Below are 18,128 nucleotides of genomic sequence, written 5' to 3' on the forward strand. Positions count from 1 at the left end.
CGAAATAAATACAAGAACACAAGAAGAGGACACCAAAAGCCGACACCACACCTCCGGAGGTCAAATTCCCGCAGGCCCCACCTACCTCTCCTGACGTGGTTCACAACCATTGGTCGCCCGTCCCCACGACTTTTGGGGTCCATTTCCCGCCGTAATAAATGCCAACCCGCTCCCGGATGGAACTGCGATGGATTCTTAGCCGTTGGATTCCCATCTCGGCTAATTGGACGAGTGGCTTATAGTTTCGACGACTCGCTCTCGCTTTCACTTCGCTTCTCTTCTCCGCCCATCCGCTTTGCTTTGCATTGGGTTTGGGCGAATTGGCGGTGGGGTGGAAGAGGGGGGGGTATGGCGTTCCACAACCACCTGTCCCGCGAGCTGACGCCGCTGCGGTACGCGGAGCAGCAGCAGCAGCAGCAGTTGAGGGGCGACAACCCGGCCTTGCTAAGGACCACCATGGATCAGCTCGCCGTACCTCCGCCCTCCGGTGCCTCTACCGATGCTGGCAGGGTGAAGGACGGGAAGGACCTCCGCCGCCTCGTGGCCGACGCGGCCCCGGCTGTGAAGCCGACGATGGCAGGCGGGGGCGGGCCTACGTGGCTTAACAGCGCAATTCTCCGGCAGCAGGGTCACCACTACGCCGACGGAAGCTTCCTCCATCTTCAAACCACGTCCGGTTCCTCCGCGTCGCCGGTCGCTGCCGGAGGGGGAGGAGGAGGCGCGGGGGCGGGTAACTGGTTTCCCCGACCGTCGATCTTGCAGCGCAGCGGGAGGGAGGACGAGGTTCCGGTGTCGAACGACCCCATCATGGCCGGTGCGACATCGGGGGAGCACGGCGGACGGCGGGGTCACGCGGGCGGGGAGCTCGGGGAGTCGGAGGCAGTGGCGCAAGGGAGCGGCGGCGAGACCGCCGCCGGGGAGGTCACGTGGATGAACGCGAGGTACAAGGCGGAGATATTGGCACACCCCTTGTGCGAGCAGCTGCTGGCGGCGCATGTGGCGTGCCTGAGGATCGCGACGCCGGTGGACCAGCTGCCGAGGATCGACGCACAGCTCGGTCAGTCGCAGCAAATCGTGTCCAAGTACTCGGTGCTCGGCAACAACGGACAGATGCCCGGCGATGACAAGGAGCTCGATCAGTTCATGGTATAGCAAAGCTCCTTATTTTCGTCGCTCCAATGCGTCTTTGCTTTCTAATTATGCCCTCTTTTCGATGCGTTCACTCGATTTCTGGCTTCTGTTCCTTAGATATGCGCATGATTCATTTGTTTCCCTCTCGGGTTCGATAGTAGTGGTAGAGATCGGAAGACAGATAGCTGAAGGCTTGAAGAACCACAATCTAATTGTAGATTTGAGTTTGATGTTTTGGTTACTGTAGTACTGGAACTCTTGCTTAGTAGTCGGATGCTAAATTCCCTGGTAAGTAAGAAAACATCAACCCAACTCGTGCTTCGAGTGAAACATCCAAAGCGATCATTTCAGAATCGAAGCATCTTTTGGATCATGTTTCACGTGAAACATCCAAAGCGTTGACTTGAGAATCTAAGTATCTTTTGACGACTTCTGGAACACTTTCCACCAAGTTTGACTCCAGCTCATGTATGACAGATATCCTTGCTTTCTACAGACTCCTTTTATGTGTATGACCTTGATTTGATCTTCCGGCGAGAGCAGTGGCTGATATCTTTCTCGGTAGGCCTTCTCTTTAACACATCCATCACAAAGCAATTAGATGATCAACTAAAGTAGTATCCTTTTATTGTAGGAATGGTAAATCTTCCTTGATATATTCGACATGAAGGTCATTAAATATGCATACTTAGGTAAGACCGTCTGCAAAATGCAAAATCCATATGTACTTTACAGAATATTCCAGCGAGAGATTAAACAGTACTTACACCATATACAGTACGCCCAGTTGATCAAGACCAAATTAAACAATGAGATAAAATCATCTTGTGTGATTGATCAATATTGCTTTAGTTAGTTAATCTTTTCGATTTGTGATCTCCCCTTTTCAGTGGATCTCGATTGCACTTCTGATTATGTATTTCCGACACTTATTGATAATTGACAAATTCTTTTTTTTTTTTTGCATGCTTCAGAACTTGCATACATATTCTCAACAATGGCGATCACCTCAAAAAACCTTCTAATATTAATCCCAAATTACCAGGAAATTGTCGTTGCTTTTTTCTAGTTCATCAGAAACCTCATCTTGCTACTGCCATATGGGTTCTCCAGTAGTACTCTCTAATTGTACAAAAATCATTAATAATCTTATTCTTTCACAGTTCTGGGGAACTGAAGGAGACTTCATTTTACATACTGTTTCATGCTTCCTTCTTAGGTAGGTGGCTATCAAGTCATCATCCCCGCAATGATTTGCTTGTTAACTTGCAAGAGCAACTTCAACCTATATGTTGATCGACTTGCAGTTTGAAGTTTTTGTTTAATGTATGTACTTTTCATGTATCATAAATTTACCTTGTACAGTAGAAACTGTATTCTTCTACCTGGATGACCTAAATGCAGCTCGAAAACTTTCAGAGCGCGAGCATAATCCATAAATTTAAATCGAGCTTTCTATATATCTCCAGATATTTCATCATATGGTCAACACTTGGATTTATCCCATGCATCCTCAAACTTGATGAACTATGAACTCTTTCTCTGATCCTTCATATGCTAGATTAGCTGTTATTTTTCGTTTCATTTTAAAACTCCTAATACCTAAAAAATCTCATTCGTTGGCCAGACACATTATGTCTTGCTACTTTGTTCCTTTAAAGAACAACTGCAGCAACACGTACGTGTACATGCAATGGAGGCAGTGATGGCTTGCTGGGAGCTGGAACAATCACTGCAAAGCCTAACAGGTTAATTTCGGATTCTTTGTTCTGCAATATACATGTATGTAACATATAGTTTATAGTAACAATTTGATATATATACCTTTCGGGAAATTGTTCTTTTTCAGACAAATTAAACTTGGTAACACATCATGCTGCAGCTGCTACGATTGGCAATGAACGTCCTGCAGTCTGCACCACATTACCTGCCAAAATTACCTTGCATTTTGATAAGGCTAACTTGTGCCTCATGAGCAGAGCATGCTACTATTTCTGTTTTACAAGTCGATATCATCATATATGCATGCATTTTTTTTTTCTTGCTACGAGTGTTTAATCGTATGCATTTGAACCTGCCTAAATGCTCTTGGTGGAAGAAGACTGCTGAAAGATGATGATGGTTCGATTATGGCAAATGAAATAGGTGTCTCTCCCGGTGAAGGCACTGGTGCAACCATGTCTGATGATGATGATGATGACGGCGATGATGATGACGATCAGGTAGACAGTGAAACAAATTTGTTTGATGGACCAGACAGCATGGGGTTTGGCCCTCTCATTCCAACTGAGACCGAGCGATCCTTGATGGAGCGCGTCAGACAGGAGCTGAAGCATGAGCTAAAACAGGTAGACAGTTTATGCATATTGCTGTTAAATCTTCAACTTGTAGGCTTGCTAGACATCACATCACAGAAGAGATTCTTTATAAGCCTGCGCATAAGATGTTAACCAAATCATTTTACTCGTAGAGATACAACGAGAAAGATTGTAGATATCATAGAATTTCTGAGCTTATGGATATGATGTTAACCAAATCGTTTCACTTGTAGCGGTCGGTACAAAGAGAAGACTGTGGATATTCTTTGTGAGGTTATTTGTAGGATGTTAACTAAGTCACTTTACTTGAAGGGGTACAAGTACCCAAGATTGTAGATATCACAGAAGAGATTCATCGTAAAGCTTACGTATAGGATGTTAACCAAATCATACTACTTGTGAAGGTTCAAAGAGAAGAGATTCTTTGCAGGCTTATGTATAGGAGGATGTTAAATAAGTAGTTTTACTTGTAGGGGTACATAGAGAAGATTGTCGATATCACAGAAGAGATTCATCGTAAAGCTTACGTATAGGATGTTAACCAAATCATATTACTTGTGAAGGTTCAAAGAGAAGAGATTCTTTGCAGGCTTATGTATAGGAGGATGTTAACCAAATTATACTACTTGTAGGGGTACAAAAACAAGATTGTCGATATCAGAGAAGAGATTCTTCGCAAGCGAAGAGCAGGGAAACTTCCTGGGAATAGCACTTGTACGTTAAAAGCTTGGTGGCAGTCCCACTCCAAGTGGCCATATCCAACGGTACTTATAACTGATCCATTCATTCTCCTGCATCATGTGAGGATAGCCTCCTCCTCCTTCACCACGCAATTGTAGCGATATGTCTTGCAGACCTCTGTGCTGTGTGGCTTAGTTTAAGGCCATCATCATAAACGAGACAGGCTTAATCTGCAATCCGTAACCTTGTTTCGTGGGTTGATGCAGGAGGATGATAAAGCAAGATTGGTGGAGGAAACTGGTCTACAGTTGAAGCAGATCAATAACTGGTTCATCAACCAAAGGAAAAGGAATTGGCACAGTAATCCATCATCATCATCATCGAGTTCCCTGAAAAGCAAGCGTAAAAGGTTTGCGATGTGTACTACTTAACAGTGAAACCATGTTCTTTTCCCCTGCAAATACAATCTATCTAAAATCTAAAAACTAGTAATGCAGGTGACAGCGATGTTAGATGATGGGGCATTGCTGAAAGATACATCAGCAGAAGCATTGTTTAATACGGTGCGCAATCAAATGGTGTTTTTGCCTCGGTCATCAAGCTTTTGGTTTGGATGATGCAGCAGCTTTTGAGAGGATGCTGATATGTGCAGTTGCAGTATCAGTGGTGTTGATAGATCTCGCACTACAGGTTATAGTGATGATAAAATAGAATGTTTGGTGTCTTCTTCTTTCTTCATTCACTCGTGGATTAGCACACTGAGTTTTCAGTTGACTTGTACACGTGTTTCGTGAAGAAGAAGAAGAAGAAGAAGAAGAAGAAGAAGAAGAAGAAGGTGAAACAGATGTGGATGTACAATGTGATAAATGATCGAAATGTACTGCTAACACCAATGAATTGGCAGCTGATTCTTCTTCGTCCTCTTCTTCTCGAAAGCTAAAGCATTAGCTCGTATATGGATTGTTCACTTTAAGATCAAAGAAGATTGGATTGTTGTAGAATGCTATACTCTAAATTCTCAACAGTGTATTTATTTATTATATATGACGTTAAACTCTCGAACGAGTACTCAGTCACGAACAGAGGTGCAAAGAAGCTAATCATACATAATGCATGTTATATGAACTTACGACATACTGAGGCAACAACAGTGGCTTATGCTTTAATGCAGTTCGGAGAAGAATCACTCCAGTAGAATTCACACTTTGAGAAAACCAGCTCAGATATCAATCCTTTTGCCTGAAGAGCTGATCAAAAATAATTTATAAAGCAAAAAGAGTTACACAGTAAACAAAGAAAAAAAAGAATTTAGGCAGACCAAGTCAACTTCACCACTCTTTACGATCCTGTCAACCCAAGATTATGCACTTCTTTTTCCAGTTATACGATACATATGATTAATACTTTGAAGCAAATGACTTCTGTATGCAACGATTGGAAATTGACCAGCTGTGGCTGTAGAAAATTGCTCAGACCTGTGGAATAGCTGAAAAAGCTTCTGCTACCAAAATTACTACTGCATACAAGCCTGCACCATCAGGTCAAATTACAAGGTGATCACATTGCACTCGCATGTTCATGGACATCGTGCGGGATGGTAGGCTTCCAAGTTGTTCCGGTATGGCTGTCCATGAGAGTGATGCCAATGGCAGCCAACCCTTTCCTGATTTCATCGGACTTGTCATACTGTTTATTTTTCCTGGCTGTGGTTCTTTCATCAATTTTTAGCAAGAGCTCATCTTCTGTAAGTCCGACTCTTCTTAGAGCCCTCTCCCTCAACTGCTGCAGTACCTGCTTACATAATCGTCTTGGTAACTGACAAAGTTATTTGACAACTTTCCCAAGACGCAATATCTACTCACCTCAGAGTAATTTGAAGGTGCCAATCCGACAATACCCAGAAGATTCTTGATTTCCTTTACCATAGCTGAAAGGGACTCTATTCTCAACTCTTGCTTCCTCCCCTGCCCAAAATGTCAAGCACCAAAGAATTTAAACATGAGACATCAGGGAATTTACAGGTTTATTTTGACTTTCATGTGACCAGTGGTCGGAGGAATGGGCTTGTCTTTTCCATTTCTGGATCAAGAGGAATAAAATCCTTACCTTCCGTGTGTGCAGAAGATCATTGATGATTCTTAAAGGTTCAGATATAGAAGCTAACGCAACAGGAGTGTGCAGATCATCTGACATTGAACTCTCAAAATCCAAATGAAGTTTCTGGATGCACTGAAGAGTGTCTTGTGGTAAAGAATCTTTAAGATCATTTCCATGATGCTGATGAAAAGTCTCTTCACAATCACAAATTGTCTGTGATCATCCATAAACTTTAATCAGCCACACATGCATATCAGAAAAGGAATGGATAGGAATAAGGTACCTGATATATATAAAACAATCGATCAGAAGCTATATCAAGCTGTGTCATCGAGTAGTTAATTGGAGACCGGTAATGTGTGCCGATTAAGAAGAACCTCAAGGCTAGTGGGTGATAAAGCTCTATGACCTGAAAATTCTGGAGACTTAAATACTTGAACTATTAGAATCGAGGTAAAACAATTAAGTAATGTAATTAAATCTGCACCTGTCTAATGGTGAAAAAGTTTTTGAGTGATTTTGACATCTTTTCTTCATTCACAGTGACAAATCCATTGTGTATCCAGTAACCTATGTTACTCTTGCTGCAGGCAGCACAGCTCTGTGCAATTTCATTTTCGTGGTGAGGAAACACAAGGTCCATCCCTCCACCGTGTATGTCAAATGAGTGCCCTAGATATGCTGCACTCATGGCACTGCATTCTATATGCCACCCTGGCCTTCCTGGTCCCCAAGGGCTCTCCCAGTATGGTTCTCCATCCTTGGCAGACTGCAGCATAAAATCAAGTAACGATATATGATTTGTTCATGTACCATAAGCTCTTCAAACATGACCAAAAAAGAAAGTATCTTACTTTCCATAGAGCAAAATCAGCAGGATTTTGCTTCCTTGAATCCACAGCAACCCTTTCTCCTGCTCGATTATCTTCTAATTTCCTTCCAGATAGTCGACCATAAGCCGGGAATTTGTCAACCGAAAAGTAGACATCTCCATCAATTATGTAGGCACAACCATTATCAAGAATCTGTTGTAAAAGATAGAACGAGTCCATGAAGGAGACAAACAAAAGGTATAATACAATTGGCATAAGTAAAGCCATATTTTCTAATCTAGTAGTTTTAACTCCATCCTAGGATTATGGTGCCAAACAGCATAATAGAATCATTTAGCCAATACATGTGAGTGTTAAATTCATATATATCACTTTTTTGTGACAGTCATGCAATTTTCTGTATGCAGGAAGTTCCACCAAAGGTTGATAGATATTCCCCAAACATCCATCGCACTGAAACAAACACCATGTACAACATAAGAAGGTTTTCAATAAAAAATGCTTGATCCAGGACCACTCTAAAAGTAAGTAGAGATCAATTACGAAGCATATTTGAAGAATCACTTGAAGAATGGAACTACCAAACAAGTAAACAAATATTAAAGAAATAATTTACAAGCTATTTTCTGCGGAACAACAAAAGAAAAGGACCAAGCAGTAGTTGGAAACGTAAAGCAGCATAATGAAGATGGCAACCATATGCCTGAAACCACAACCAACTATTCCTTCACCAGTAATCATTCTAAGCATAATCATTCATTTAAAAGAATCAAAGCAGTAAATATCAAACCCCCACAACTTGATCTAAGACACAATGTCAATCTGGAAACACACGAGGATAATTGTTTGTAGAATAATAAACTGACGAAATTTAACAAAATAAGAACAACTTGTAAAATATACCTCTGCTTAATCAAAGAATAGTGCATGAACAATTTATGAGAAATTTAAACAAGGCACAAATAAATAACACAGTTCGTACGATAACAAATAACTAAAATTTACAAAATAAAAGAACAACCTTTAAAATATACCTGCTTAATCATATCTATAATTTGATTCATATGATTAGAAACACATGGTTCAACAGATGGAGGCAAGCATTGAAGGTAAGCCATATCACTGTGAAATTCATCACAATAGCGACTGCTCAGACTTAAAGGGTCTTCCCCCAGTTCATTTGCCCTGGCAATAATCTACAGAATTCCACAAGTCCAGAAATCAGGTTTCCTGTCATACATATATAAGAAAGCAGTTGGTCTACAGACTGACAGATGAAGATACAGTCATAAAATATAACTGTATTTCAAAAACCATGAAAACCAAATTATCATTGAGTATCACAAAAAGAAACATGAATCAAATTTAAAATCATGATATAGGGAGAAAAATTAAAAATCCAACTTGATTGTCATAGGACAAAACTACAAGAGATGTATGGAAATGTGCACTAAACATGTTATAGCTTTTCTAGCATATCAGCATGTTTACATTGACACCAAATCAGAAGCATTCTTTTCCTTGTTTTTTGATTCCTAGTATTTGTTAAGAGTGCAGCTTTATTGGACAACCAGCAAAGTAGGTAGTGTGGAGTTTCATTGCCAGGTCTAGATGCTGTTGTGATAAAGGAGAACAAGGCAACAATGGATGTCAGGGATGAGAGAAGAGACAAAGAAGATCAGTGAAATTTGTCTTGCATAATTACTTCAACAATCCTTAATTATTATAGGATTGTTTGTTACATATATTTGTGTTACAACAATTCTCTCTACTTAATCTTCATACCCATTGTCCGTGTTACATATATTTGCGTTGCAGAATTACTTCAACAAGCCTTGACTTTGGGCTGCTTCACTAACGAACACATTGTGCATACAAATTTCAAGTTTGCGCTATAAACATTCAAGTTTGTCCTCAACTATGGGTTGCATTTCATCTTGTTCTTTTATCTGATAGTATGATTCAAATTCTTTCTAGACAAGCTCTTTTAGATAGGATCAAAATAAGATGGGTATGAAGACTTCAAATGCCAAAGACAAAGGAAAACATGATACCTTAGTCACCATACTTGTTTCCAAATGGGATTAGACCCATGAAACACAAACAATGGTCTGAAAAGTGAGTCATATCTACATATATCTGATGCACCACTATTTGTTTTATGGACTACCATTAGAGAAAGAAAAAGCATTGCTAGTCAACACCATGTCAAAGACATCATGAGGCCACAACAGGAATCTCAAAATAGTACATAGCTTCAGAAAAAAAAAGGAAAAATCTAGTTAGAATTTATATTTCTAATATCTAGCGGTCAAGTAGGAACAGAACTTAAATGAATAGATAAAATTGATGTACAGATGGAAAAGATTTAGTTTTTGTTTTGTGGACTACAGTTAGAAAAACGAATTAGCTGTTAGTCAACATCAGGTCAAACACATCCAGATGCCACTACAGGAATCTTAAAATAGCAGATAGCTTCGGAGAAAAAAAAAAAGAAAAATCTTGTGAGAATTTGTCGTTCCAATATATAGCAGTCAAATAGGAACAGTGTTTAAGTTAAATGAATAGCTAATATTTATGTACACTTGGAAAAGATTCAGTTTTTCACCTTGTCATCAACATCAGTGAAGTTCCGCACATAACAAACATCGTACTTCTGATGCTTCAGAAACCTGCCATATTGACCAAAATAGAATAGGGATAATTAATCAATTCTGCTAAGATTATCCGACTAATTATCGATAGTAGCACATACACTAATTGAAACAAACAGCTTATCTCATGGCACATTACAGTTATAAATTCTAGAAGTGTATGTACAAAATCCAAAACAAATGAGGTATGCAAGTACAAACTTCTGATATCATGAACAACAGTATCCTCTGATTCAGTTTCAAATATTCAGGTAAAGTCACCACTTGCATCTATGAGTTTTCAGGGAGTCTGTCAGACAGTAGGTCGTCTCATTTTTCTGAGCTCTTACATTTTTAGCAATTTTTGCTGCAAAAATTGCAAGAAGACATCTCAAAACCCCTTGCCTTGTCATAAAATTTGTAATGTCAGGTCGCAATTTATAACTTGCTAAAAGTTTGTACAGGTCACTGCCAGCAACATAGAGATAAAACTTCTTGCAGAGTCTTCACATCTATCGGCAACTATGACTATCATATATGAATCCATGTATAAGCATTCAAACACACAAGCATTACCCCAATTACTCGGTTGACTGACAATTGCAAGCCATTTAATATGGAGCACGTTTATCAGTGTCACTGCAGGCTCTCTGTTCATCTCCCTTAGCTTTTATCTCATCTCACATCTAATACATCTAAATTAAACAGTGATGCTACTGTTACAAAAAAGAGTTTCTTTCTTAACCTATAAGACCACTTCTATAATTATGAATGTTCATAGATATTCATATTCGACGAAAATGAAATGAAACAATTATTGCCTAGCAAGACCAAAACTCAACACAAATTGAAGCATATCTTACTTAATGTTAGACCAAAGTAAAAGGCTGCTGATTCATGCAAGATTTCACTTAGTGAGAGATTCAATAATCAAGAGTAAAAATGTATGACATAGCAAAGAGAACAAAACAATGTTAGATATACCCATCAAGTATAAATAAATAAATTATATATATATATATATATATAAGGTGCAGTTGCTTTTTCGGAGAAATAATAGCATAATGATTGGAAGAAGTCTATTACAAGTATCCCAGACAATTTAACAAAGCAAGCCCAGCCATTTGGATTCCCCTGGTCACAAATGGAGTATGTTGGAAGTTGACACAGATCTGCCATCATAGAGGACCTTAATTCTGACAATTTTTGTTTTAATTAAATTAACAAGAACCCCAGAATAACCTCCCAGTAATGATTCGCTTATAAAACCATGTTTTCATTAGTATGAATTTTTTTCTGTATCAGAACACCATCTAGCTCGGCATATGACCATCAAAATGTATCGCTGCACAAAAAGTAGTCCTGTCCTTGTGAATCGAACAAATATATCGTAAAGCATGCACAAGCGTTAAAGAAACAAGGTTTTGAAGGACAAAAAAAGGCAGTGTTACAGGGAGAGTAAGGAAATTGTGTTGAACAGCAATAACAAACATCTAACTAGTTGATGCTAGCATGATGCTGTAAACTTGCAGCAACTGATCCTACACATCAATTTCAAATTCATCAATTTTCAACAATGGATGTAAATTTGACGTTTGAAGAGACTCAGAAGCAGAATCTTTAAACAAAGATAATAAACTAAAGCACACTTCTCACCATCAACAACAACAAAAATACCAAGAAATGTTCATTCAAACTTGTAAACTATCAAATTTGTATTCTCAAGATTCACAATTTATCCAAAGAAACAGGACAATCACAGTCACCCAAAGCACCAAATTATTATATCAGGATCCAACCGTATCTTCAAAACACCAAACAATATCTTCAAAATTTCAGAGCAAAAACAGCTCGATAAACGTCAAAATCAAAACTCTACCGGTAAAGAACATCGAAGGTGACATAGACCCTCGCGTGCCCGATATGGCTGAGGTCGTAGGTGGTGACGCCGCAGACGTACATGCCCACCCTACCAGGGACCCTCGGCCGGAAGAGCTCCTTCTCCTTGGTCATGGTATTAAAGAGGTAAAGCTCGGGAGACGGCTTCGTCTCCGCCGGAATAGGCGTCGTCCCATTGGCGACGCCACAGAAGACGGCTTGCGAACTCGATGCACGGGAAGAAGAGGAGAGGGTTCGAGAAAAGGAGGGATTTTTTAGCCTCTTCGATGCGAGGATGAGGGAAGAAAAGTCGGGGGCGGGGAGTTGGCGTCTAAATGTCGCGGCGAAGAAGGGAGAGATGGGGGACGAGAAGAGGAGGCAGCAGCGCTTCAGTGACGCCGTTCCCATCCTCCCGCCGCTGCCGTTGTTCTCGCTTTTCTGGTCTCGGTGATGAATGGTTCTCCTCCCTTTCTCAGATTGAAGTCGATGGATAATATCCAACTTCGCTGAGGAGTTAAATGTAAAAAAGCTCAAATATCAAATTTGCTGACGAATTAAATGTAAATCCCTTTTTTATAAAGGAAGTCCAATAAATTGTGAAAAAATTGGACGAAGATTGAAAAAAATTAGTGTTTATATGTGGTATATTTTTTTCTTTTTTTTTTGTGTTATTATCATCCGTGCGTGCTTGACATACCACTATCACTTCTATCTTGCTTTCCTTGGCTGCTATCTTGCTCACCATCGATCACTCTTGATCGTTATTTTTCTTTGTTATGTCTGTCGTCACCTCCACCTTATTATTATAGATAAGGTTGCTCATCGATTACCTTCTTTTCTTTTTTCTTTATCATTTTCTCTCTTTTTTACTCTCCTCCTCGTCGCTCATGAGGAAAGGAAGAAAAAAAAGATGAGATAAAAGTGGAGGAGGGAACACTTAAAAAAGGTGACAAAAAAAATTTATTTTTATCAAAATGATTAAAAAATATATATCCAAGTAAAAAAAATCTTTTATGGGAGCGATATCCAATAAAAATTATAATATTATTAAGAATTTTTTTAAAGATATAATGCCTAAAATAATTCTTAACGTATTACGAAATCTCATTCTCATCTCATTGCACTATTTGATAGAAATAAAATACAAAGGAGAAGAATGCATTGAGTTGAAATAATACAATACTCCTTATTTATACGACATCTCTTCAACAGAATTGGGGAGATCTCGACTGTTGTTGAGGTTGTTATCATGGGAGATCTTAACTGTTATCATGCCTCCGCAAGACGGTGCTTCTGTCAAGAATGCCGATCTTGGACCGATGTGATGAAAGCGAGTTGCAGGTGAGAGGCTTTGTGAGAGAGTCCGCTAGTCGATCAACCGTATGTACGTGAGAAACATGTAGTTGATGTCTGACAACTTGTTCTCGCACGAAGTGAAAGTCGATGGCTATGTGTTTCATCCGTGAGTGGAATACTGGATTAGCACATAGATAAGTGGCTCCGACATTGTCACAATATATTGTAAGAGTAGAGGTGATGTTGATGCCAAGTTCCTTGAGGAGATTCATGACCCAATTGAGTTCTGCAACAGCGGTGGCTATGGCACGGTATTCTGCTTCAATTATAGAATGTGCAACTGTCTTTTGCTTCTTAGAACTCCAACTGATTGTATTAGATCCAAGGAAGAGAATATACCCTGACATGGATGTTCTGTCATCAAAATTCCATACCCAATCAGCATCGACAAAGGCGTGGAGATTAAGGGGGGAGTGTTTGTGAAAAAAGAGACCATGATTGATAGTCCCGTGAAGATACCGTAAGATTCATTTGACTGCAGACCAATGCATAGTAGATGGTTGATGCATGAACTGGGATAGTTTATTGATCGCAAATGAGATATCTGGACGGGTGAGAGATAAGTACTGTAAGGAGCCAAGGACTTGACGGTATTAAGTTGGGTCTGTAGCAGGGCTTCCATCACAAAGTTTGAGCGACTCGCCAATAGACAGAGGTGTTGTAACTGCCTTTGCATCTTGCATATTCGTTTTAGATAATAGATCTTGAATATACTTTAGTTGTGATAGGAAGAGCCCGGAAGATGTGTATGTTGCTTCCACTCCTAAAAAATAACTCAAGGGTCCTAAATCTTTAAGGGAGAATCGATCTGCTAAATGCTTAAGGAATGCCTTGATTTCCATAGGATTGTTGTCTGTGACAATAATATCATCCACATATACCACAAGATATATTATATTGCCACTTTGGTGACGAAGAAATAAAGAGGTATCAGACTTGGAGTTGATGAAGCCAACTGATGTCAAAAATGAGCTAAGTTTAGTGTACCAAGCTCTTGGAGCCTGACGAAGTCCATAAATGACTTTTTGTAGTTTACAAACATGCTTTAGATAGTGAGGGTGGATGAAGCCAAGAGGCTGCTGCATGAAGACATCGTTAGTTAGGGTCCCCTGTAGAAAGGCATTGTTAACGTCAAGTTGACGTAAATGCCAGCCTTGTGAGATGGTCAAACTTAGAACAAATCGGATTGTTGTGGGTTTAACAACAGGACTGAATATCTCTGTGAAGTCAACACCAGGTCGTTGATGAAACCCTTTGGCCACTAGACGTGCTTTATATCTAGCTACGGTTCCATCTGGGTTTCGCTTAATTCGAAAGACCCACTTATACTCGATGATGTTTTGTGTGGGATGAGAGGGTACAAGGGTCCATGTAGAATTATGGAGGAGTGCATCATATTCTTCACACATGGCTTTACGCCAGTATGGAGATTTTTGAGCTTGAGTAATTGTGGTAGATTCAGTGGTCTCTGACGAGGATGTTGTGATGGTATGTAGGTCAAGGATTTGTCGTGGTTTAAAAACACCACTTTTGGATCATGTTGTCATTGGATGTCCAGGGGCTATAGAGTGTATTGTAGGTATGGGCGGTGGAGACTGAGGGACTTCAGTGTCATTGGTCCCAAGAGAGGATAAAAGTAGCGATTGTGATTCCGAGGGAATGCCTTCAGTCGTAGGGGAACCTAGTGAAGAAGGGAGAGGCACAATGGAGGGGGTGAGGAGTTGTTGCACCGGGAGAATGAGAGAGTGTGAATCATGAGGAGAAGGACTGGATGATATTATGGGAGACTCAGTTGACGGGATTGATGGTGTACTCCAGTGATGTATATGTGATGGAGTAGGTGGCACAGTAGGAGACTCAGGGTTGTGAAATGGAAATATAGTCTCTATAAAAATAACATGACGGGACGTAAAGACTTTTCGAGATTGAAGTTTATAGCATCGAAAGACATTATGGTCAAGGGAGTATCCAATGAAAACGCAAGGTTTTGATTTTGATGTTATCTTATGTGAGGCATATGGACGCAACCATGGATAACATAGACAACCAAACACTTTAAGTTTTTGAAGGTTCGGGGATTTATGAAATAATTTTTCAAATGGCGACTCGTACTCAAGGACTGGAGTGAGCATACGATTAATCAGGTAGACGACAGCTTGAAATGCTGCAGTTCAAAAAGTTGGTGGCATAGAGGCTTGGTGTAGGAGTGTGAGACCAGTTTCAACTATATGTCGATGTTTGCGTTCAGTAGAGCCGACGAGTTGAGGAGTGTGTGGAGGTGACTTGAGGTGTTGTATACCACAAGCAGATAGGTAGGATGTGAGGGCTTGATATTCGCCGCCAATATCAGAGTAAACAATCTTAATTTTAGACTAAAAGAAGTTTTCGACTAATCTTCGAAAGTTGATAAAGACTGTTGAAACTTCATATTTATGGTGAAGAGGGTATAACCATGTGTATTTGGTGAAATAGTATATAAAAATAACATAAAATCTGAATTTGTCAAAGGAAGTGATTGGAGCAGGGCCCCAAACATTAGTGTAAATAACTTCAAGGGGTTTAGAGCAGGATATGGAGGATTTTCCAAAGGGAAGTCTATGACTTTTATTACTTAAACAAGCATCATAATAAGTTATGATGTTATTGGATTTAAGTGTAGGAAGAGAATAACGGGAAAACAGTTTTTGCTGAATAAGAGTTGAGGGATGACCAAGACGACGACGCCACACGTCAGTTGGAGCTGCGACCGAAGAGTAGGCAGTGGGTTGGGTGATTTATGGAATCGACGGCCACTCGTAAATGTTATCTTTACTCTGGCCTCGGACGAAGGATGCCCCCATGCTTAAATCTTTAACAAGAAAGGAATTAGGAAAGAATTCAATTGAGGTATAATTCTGTTTGCAAAATTGAGAAACAGAAATGAGGTTTCGTTTGATTTGGGGTGCACACAAAACATCATCTAGCGTAAACGAAGTACTATGTGAATTAAGCATTGTGGAACCATTATGAGTAATGGGGAGTCCGTTACCATCACCGATGATGATGTCTTCAGTTCCGCCATAGTCGTTGTGAATGAATAAGTTTTGTAAATCAGAGGTGATGTGATGAGATGTGCCAGAGTCCACAATCCAATTTTGATCACCAGTAGTCGAAGTAGCTATAAGATTTGCATGAGGCCAATGGGACGGAGGAGGAAGTCTGGATCGAGTTCTACAAACTTTTGCAGAGTGGCCAACTTTGTCACATAGCTGGCAGACAACTCTTTGTTGATTTGTATGATTAGGACGCCAGGGATGAGGATAATTGAAGTAGTCGCCTTGATGGTTGCAATTGAAATGTTGAGAGGGTTGAGGAGGGGAGGTTTGTTTGGAGCTCTTGTTGTACCAGTTGCTCTTCTTCTTAGGTTTTTGACTGACTTGAGCTGTAATGGATGGTCTTGGCAACCTGTCCTCACGCTTGAGATATATCTCATAGTCAGTCAACTTGTCATAGAGTTCTTCAAATGACACTGGTGAATCACGTGCCCGTATTGTTGCTACCAATTCCTTGTACTCTTCTCCTAGGCCGTTTAGGATATGGACAATAACTTCTTCATCACTGAGGGAATGACCTATCAAGGCCAAATTATCGATGATAATCTTTATGTTATGTAGATAATCAACAATAGTACTTCCCTCTTGTTTTATCTTCATGAGACTAGATAGAAGACTAAGCATGCGAGTGCGGGAACGATTGGCCAGGGTCGTTTGTGTTAGGATCGGAGCGGCACTAAGAGGGGGGGGGGGAATTAGTGCAGCGGTGAAGTGCGATAAACTTTTCACGATTTAAACACTTTTTGGAAACTTCATACGATAAAAGCAACGTTTTCGTTTAAAAACGTTTCGATTGCGTTTTAACTTGAAGAGATAAGTAAGACGGAGACAAAGCAGTATAGCATTAAAGTGCAAATGGTTTGCAGTAATATAAATGACAATAAGTAAATGCAAACCAGAGATTACGCCGATTTTACAGTGGTTCGGTCAAATGACCTACATCCACTTGCGAGGCCCCTCTTCGATGAGGCTCCCACCTTCCACTAGCAAATCTCTTGAAAGGGAAGGGTAAATACCCCTTTTACAACTTTTACAAGCGGTTCACTCTCTTACAGATTTTCAGCAAGAAAGAAGGAGGTGAACACTAGCAAATTGAAAACAAGACTAGCAAAGACTCTTCTAAGACTTTTCTCTCAATCACTTGCTGCTCAAAAAGTTGTATACTCAGCTGAGACTTGAGGGGTATTTATAGGCCTCAAGAGGATTCAAATTTGGGCTCCAAAATTTTGAATTCTTTTATGTTCCCGATGCTGGCGGTGCCACCGCCCAGCCAAGCGGTGCCACCGCCTAGCACTCGGGTGCTGGGCGGTGCAACCGCCCAGCCCAGGAGGTGTCACCGCCCAGCTCTTGGGTGCTGGGCGGTGCCACCGCCTAGGCCAAATCAGCTCACTGGTTGGGCTCCAAACTTGGCCCAAACCAGTCCGAACTCGGGCCCAATTGGCCCCTACTTGGGTTATAGGATTAACACCTAATCCTAACCCTAATTAACGTGCTAACTATGAATTTAAAGATATTTTCTAAGCTATTACAAAGTTCGTAAGTCAAGACTTCTTCCGGCGAGCTTCCGGCGAACTTCCGACGGTTTTCCAATAAACTCTCGGAAACCATTCTGCGGACTCCCGGCAAGCTCCTAGACTTCACGATTTGATCTTGACGAGTTCCAACGAGCTTCTTCGGCAAGCTCCGATCTTTCTCGGCGAGCTCGTGAACTTCCAACGAACCTTCCGGTGAGCTTCCGAAAAACCCTTCGGCAAGCTCCCTACTCATTCTCGGCTAGTTCCGGCAGCATTCCCGACGAACCTTCGGACTTCCATCGAACTCTCGAACTCGCAATGAATCCTTCGCGCTTGACTCCAGCACTTTGTTTCGCTTTATGTCTTCATCGTTATCATAGTTAATCCTGCACACACAAACTAAAAACTCTACTCCGATCTAGACAATTATTATAAAGCGAATTGACATTATGTTGCCCGGCACGTCATTGGTTGGCGCTTCGTCCGATTCTTCGGCGTATCGTCCTCTCTTGCGGCTTGTTGCCCAATCAGCGGTTGACCTCCGCAACGCCGATATCCTTGGCGCAATTCCGCTCTTGGCCCGATGCCCGACGTC

The 18,128-nt window shown here is 40.7% G+C and overlaps 2 protein-coding genes across 5 annotated transcripts; one reads left to right on the forward strand and one right to left on the reverse strand.

The window, feature by feature from the left end:
- Positions 1-262: 262 nt before the first annotated feature.
- LOC103998407 (homeobox protein knotted-1-like 13) lies at positions 263-5,046 on the forward strand. 3 transcript variants are annotated; one of them, XM_065093622.1, is made up of 6 exons: positions 264-1,146; positions 2,759-2,879; positions 3,277-3,479; positions 4,082-4,213; positions 4,397-4,539; positions 4,620-5,046. In XM_065093622.1, exons 1-6 carry the CDS (start codon positions 349-351, stop codon positions 4,645-4,647), a joined length of 1,425 nt encoding a protein of 474 aa, XP_064949694.1. In that variant the 5' UTR covers positions 264-348; the 3' UTR covers positions 4,648-5,046. The 3 variants fall into 3 exon arrangements, with proteins under 3 accessions (XP_009418162.2, XP_064949694.1, XP_009418154.2); XM_009419879.3 differs by having other exon boundaries at positions 265-1,146; positions 4,628-5,046; XM_009419887.3 differs by lacking the exons at positions 3,277-3,479; positions 4,082-4,213; positions 4,397-4,539; positions 4,620-5,046 and adding an exon at positions 2,981-3,261 and having other exon boundaries at positions 263-1,146.
- A 288-nt stretch (positions 5,047-5,334) lies between these two features.
- On the reverse strand, positions 5,335-12,043 carry LOC103998420 (cysteine--tRNA ligase CPS1, chloroplastic/mitochondrial). Of its 2 annotated transcripts, none has more exons than XM_009419895.3 (9): positions 11,573-12,043; positions 9,669-9,732; positions 8,095-8,256; positions 7,082-7,252; positions 6,715-6,996; positions 6,511-6,636; positions 6,237-6,440; positions 5,993-6,094; positions 5,335-5,921 (listed from the first exon to the last, which is right to left on the reverse strand). In XM_009419895.3, the coding sequence occupies exons 1-9, from the start codon at positions 11,977-11,979 to the stop codon at positions 5,688-5,690; spliced, it is 1,752 nt and encodes a 583-aa protein (XP_009418170.3). In that variant the 5' UTR covers positions 11,980-12,043; the 3' UTR covers positions 5,335-5,687. The 2 variants fall into 2 exon arrangements, with proteins under 2 accessions (XP_009418170.3, XP_064949693.1); XM_065093621.1 differs by having other exon boundaries at positions 6,511-6,645.
- Positions 12,044-18,128: the final 6,085 nt, after the last annotated feature.

This window comes from Musa acuminata, chromosome BXJ2-1 (genome assembly GCF_036884655.1).
Source record: "Musa acuminata AAA Group cultivar baxijiao chromosome BXJ2-1, Cavendish_Baxijiao_AAA, whole genome shotgun sequence".
In the NCBI taxonomy this organism is placed as follows: Eukaryota; Viridiplantae; Streptophyta; class Magnoliopsida; order Zingiberales; family Musaceae; genus Musa; species Musa acuminata.

Excerpts from the sequence above, each read along its gene's own strand:
- LOC103998407 (XM_065093622.1), top strand. The coding sequence starts at position 349 with ATGGCGTTCCACAACCACCTGTCCCGCGAGCTGACGCCGCTGCGGTAC. Across the intron at positions 3,480-4,081 it reads TGAAGCATGAGCTAAAACAG|GGGTACAAAAACAAGATTGT; the intron begins GTAGACAGTTTA and ends TACTACTTGTAG. Across the intron at positions 4,540-4,619 it reads CTGAAAAGCAAGCGTAAAAG|TAATGCAGGTGACAGCGATG; the intron begins GTTTGCGATGTG and ends TCTAAAAACTAG.
- LOC103998420 (XM_065093621.1), bottom strand. The coding sequence starts at position 11,979 with ATGGGAACGGCGTCACTGAAGCGCTGCTGCCTCCTCTTCTCGTCCCCC. Across the intron at positions 6,997-7,081 it reads CTGATTTTGCTCTATGGAAA|TCTGCCAAGGATGGAGAACC; the intron begins GTAAGATACTTT and ends TTTATGCTGCAG. Across the intron at positions 5,922-5,992 it reads CACCTTCAAATTACTCTGAG|GTACTGCAGCAGTTGAGGGA; the intron begins GTGAGTAGATAT and ends TTATGTAAGCAG.